This window comes from Sardina pilchardus, chromosome 17, assembly GCF_963854185.1.
Source record: "Sardina pilchardus chromosome 17, fSarPil1.1, whole genome shotgun sequence".
NCBI lineage: Eukaryota > Metazoa > Chordata > Actinopteri > Clupeiformes > Clupeidae > Sardina > Sardina pilchardus.
In genome coordinates this window covers 21,365,482-21,369,203 of record NC_085010.1, presented here as the reverse complement: position 1 = coordinate 21,369,203, position 3,722 = coordinate 21,365,482, and the positions used below count along the sequence as shown (strand labels likewise).

The 3,722-nt window shown below is 42.1% G+C and overlaps 1 protein-coding gene across 1 annotated transcript in view; it reads left to right on the top strand.

Moving 5' to 3' along the window:
- anks1b (ankyrin repeat and sterile alpha motif domain containing 1B) overlaps nt 1-3,204 on the top strand; it is a 206,517-nt gene extending 203,313 nt beyond the window's left edge. The window contains 2 exon segments of the mRNA XM_062517893.1: nt 1-49; nt 1,549-3,204. The exon segment at nt 1-49 is cut by the window's left edge and continues 43 nt beyond it. Of these exon segments, the coding sequence (XP_062373877.1) occupies nt 1-49; nt 1,549-1,597 (98 nt within the window). The 3' untranslated portion in view covers nt 1,598-3,204.
- The last annotated feature ends 518 nt before the right edge of the window (nt 3,205-3,722 follow it).

The following is a 3,722-nucleotide window of genomic DNA, read 5'->3' as shown; positions in this document are numbered from 1 at the left end:
CTTGGATAGTGGAGCCCAACCAAGAGGCCAAGCGAGGCGCCAACACCAAGTATGAGACCACTATTTTCTAATATACACCCACTAGCCACTCCTGTGTGTGTGTGTGGGCCTTTCAGGGCGCGGCCCTCTAGAGGCACCCCCACCCCTCCGCGGAGCCACGGGCCCCAGTGAGTGACCTGTGACCTGTCTCTCTCCGGCCGGCACCAACCCCCCCTCAGCCCCGTTTACCGTGGCGTCTGCATGATGACGTTGCCGCTGTCGCTCTTTTTTTTCTCTCTCTCTCCCTTTCTTACTTTCTCTCTCTCTCTTTTTGTTTTTCTCACCGCTCAACTCCCTCTTTCTACTGCTCCTCCTTCTTCCCTCTCTCCTCTCCTCTCCTCTTCTCTTCTCTCCGCTCTTTTCTCTCTTGTCCGGCAGCGGGCTTTGAGACCCAGACGCATGGTGGCCGTTCTCCCAGGCTCAGGCCCCGCAGTGCTCACCCCCGGCCAGTAGAGGGCAGTCAGTCAGACAGTCAGGCCCTTCCACGCCCCCCCCCCCCCCCGCCCTCTGCCCCCCAACTCAGCTCTGTGCTCTCCACTCTGGCCCCTGGACCACTGGCTACGCACGCGGCTCTTTACCTTGCGTTTAGTTGGGGGACGGGGTCTGGGTTTTGTTTTTGTTTATGATTTTGTTTACTATTTGTTTTGCTCTTCATCTTTTCCTTTTGCATTTTCCTGATCCATTCCTTGCTTAGCACTATTTCTTGGCTCACCTCTCTCTCTCTATCTCTTTTTATCTCTACCTCTTCCGGTCATTTCCAAACCTCTTACCCCCCCCCCGACTGCTCGAATGAGAAAAAAACGATCCATGTTGCTGCTGAAAAACTAGCAATCTTTCTTTTTTTTATCTCTAAGTTTCATGTTTTTTTCTTTTTTTCTTTCCAAAAGACAGTGTCGGCCCTCAGTCAGTTGAGATCTGATGTTTTTTGGGGGTTGTCTTGGTAACCGGAGGAAATCAGAAGGGGGCTTGGTCCCTCGTTTAAACTGAGAACGGAGAAAGGACTCTGAGCAAGAACATTTTTGTTTTGTTTTTGTGTGATGTAGCACAAAAAAAATCATAAAAAGATCAGTGCTTGTCTTACATATATCTCATTTCATTCTGTTGATTTGTATCAGTCTTTCCTTTATCTCAAAGCAAACCTTTTTTGTTGTCAAAGTAATTTTTTTGGCAAACCGTAAAGTGATTTGGTTGAGAGAATCAGACGTTATTTTTGCTCAGCTTGAGAAAGCGCTAGCTTTTCTGTGTCAAGATGGTATACAAATTGAGTACCTATACACAGAAATGTGTTGAAATGTGTAATCAGATAGAAAATTGTTTTTTAAAAAGAAAATGGGGAAATATTTTCCCCCTTATTAAAAAAAAAAATACAAAACAAATGACATTATGCAGTGGTAGATTTTTGAGAGCATGGCGGCCATGTTGGATGTGGTGAGGAAGGTGTAGTGGGGCCGGCTGAGAGGTGACGTATTTGAGGGACACTCTGGATAAGTGATGTCATCTCCTCCACAGGGCAATGGCGGACGCCCATGTCTATTACTCTGGAATGCAAAGAATGTAGCCAGCCCTTTACATGGACCCTCTCACACACACACAATGCAAAAGGACCACAAACATGGACCCCTGTCTCGCTCTTACACACACACACACAAACAAAGAAACGTGTCAAAGAACTACAAACTTTGGATGCCTGTTTTCTCTTAAACGTGTCAAAGGACTACAAACATGGACTGCTGTTTGTTGAAGTGTCAGAGGACTACAAACATGGACGCTCTCAGGCGTTGACATTCAATTAAAAAGTTTACTTCAGCTGAAGACTTCGTCACTTGGTGTCAAAATGAATAGACCCAAAGACTAAATGCCTTTCTCCCAGAATACATGTACCCATATTCACACGTTCATACTTACATACATACATACATACATGCATACACACACACACACACACATACTGTACTCACAAACACACCAACATTACATGCAAGCAAAACTATACAAACGTACATTGTAAGGACTGCACACTAACAGATATTTGTTTGATTTGAATGTAATCGTTAATTGAGTCTGACCACAAGAACTGCAGCCGCCGAGGAGACAAACAAAACCCCCAGGCAAACTTTTGCTGTGGACATTCTTTTTTATTCTTTCTGGTAGACTCGTGCACACACGAATACACACACACACACACACACACACACATACTGTACACACACATACACATACAGTACATAGACACACACACACACACACACACACATACAGTACACACACACACACACACACACCTCTTTTGCTTTCTGAACAAAATAAAAGCAAGACTACACCTCTGTATCTCTTAAAGGGGAGTGGCATGGAAAAAAAAAGATTGCCTGGTTTGCCGTTTCAGTACTTCTGTTGTTATTTTTTTGTTTTTTATTTTGTTTCATTCTCTTGTTTGTTTATTTTCTATCCTTCCCTTTATGATAAACAATACAATATGAATATGCACAATGTGAATGGACTCACCGCATGGAACTGGTAGGCTATAACAAAGAGACATGTAAGTGCTGATTTCACCTAGAGTGTTCTGCAGACATGAGTGGCATGTCTTTAGCAGATAAATGTTCATATTGAGAGACGTTTTAAATGTTTAATATGAGATTCTATTACTGTTAATTATAATTCTAATTATTGTTGTTGTGCAATTCTTGTCTAATGTTGTCTCAATGTTACATTATTTTTGTATGACATGTCAAAAAATTGGGCTACAGAACAATAGCCATTTTCAAAGAAGATTAAAAGATATATTATAGTATTGGAAGATGGTAAGTGGGTTGGATTGGGATTTCAGGTGAACACTTACAGTACTTCATCAGCTACCATGGGGCTGAGCTATACCTTCAAGCAGATGTTCCTATTTTGACGCAGTATTACTGTATGACTGATCATAGCTCACGTGTACATAAATATTTTGCCAATTTCATTGTTCATACTTGTAAGGTAGTTTTAAAAAAAAAATGAGTTTGCATTACAAACGCACTGGAAAGATGGTACCAAAATCAAAGGTCAAAGATTAAAATAAAAAAGAGAAAATAAAAATCCATTTGTTACATAGAGATTGTATGACTGATGGGTGGGGAGTGTGACATTATTTTGACAGAAAAACAAACGTACACACACTCGGGCTTCCAGAGTAGGTTTTTTTAGTATATATGTTTATTTGATTTATATTCTTGTAAAGCACATGGAATAAACCGGAAATACAACTATGAAATTGCTCCATATTCACACACACACACACACACACACTGATGTCTCAGCCAGCCAAGCACCACAGACGAAGGAAAGGAGTGATCTCAATAGCATCACCGGCTGGTATCTTTTAAAAGAAAATTGCCAAAGACCATCCAGTATTTAAAACAACAACAAAACAAAAACAATATCAAGCCAAGTTATGCAAAAGTGGTCCGAAAACAGATAAGCCATCACAACTCTATTCTCACTGTCTTTAGTGCTACATGCTAGCCTGGGTTTTCCCATACTGCCTTGCGCGGTGATTTCAATCCCGCTGCTAAGCCAGTCTGGAAACTAACGCCCAAATGTTCGCCTGATGTTGGCGAACCAATCACAGAACATCCGAGAAGTTTCCGTTGCCTTCTTGCGTCTACATTCGACGCCAAAGGATTTACGGCAGCCCTTAGCGTTGC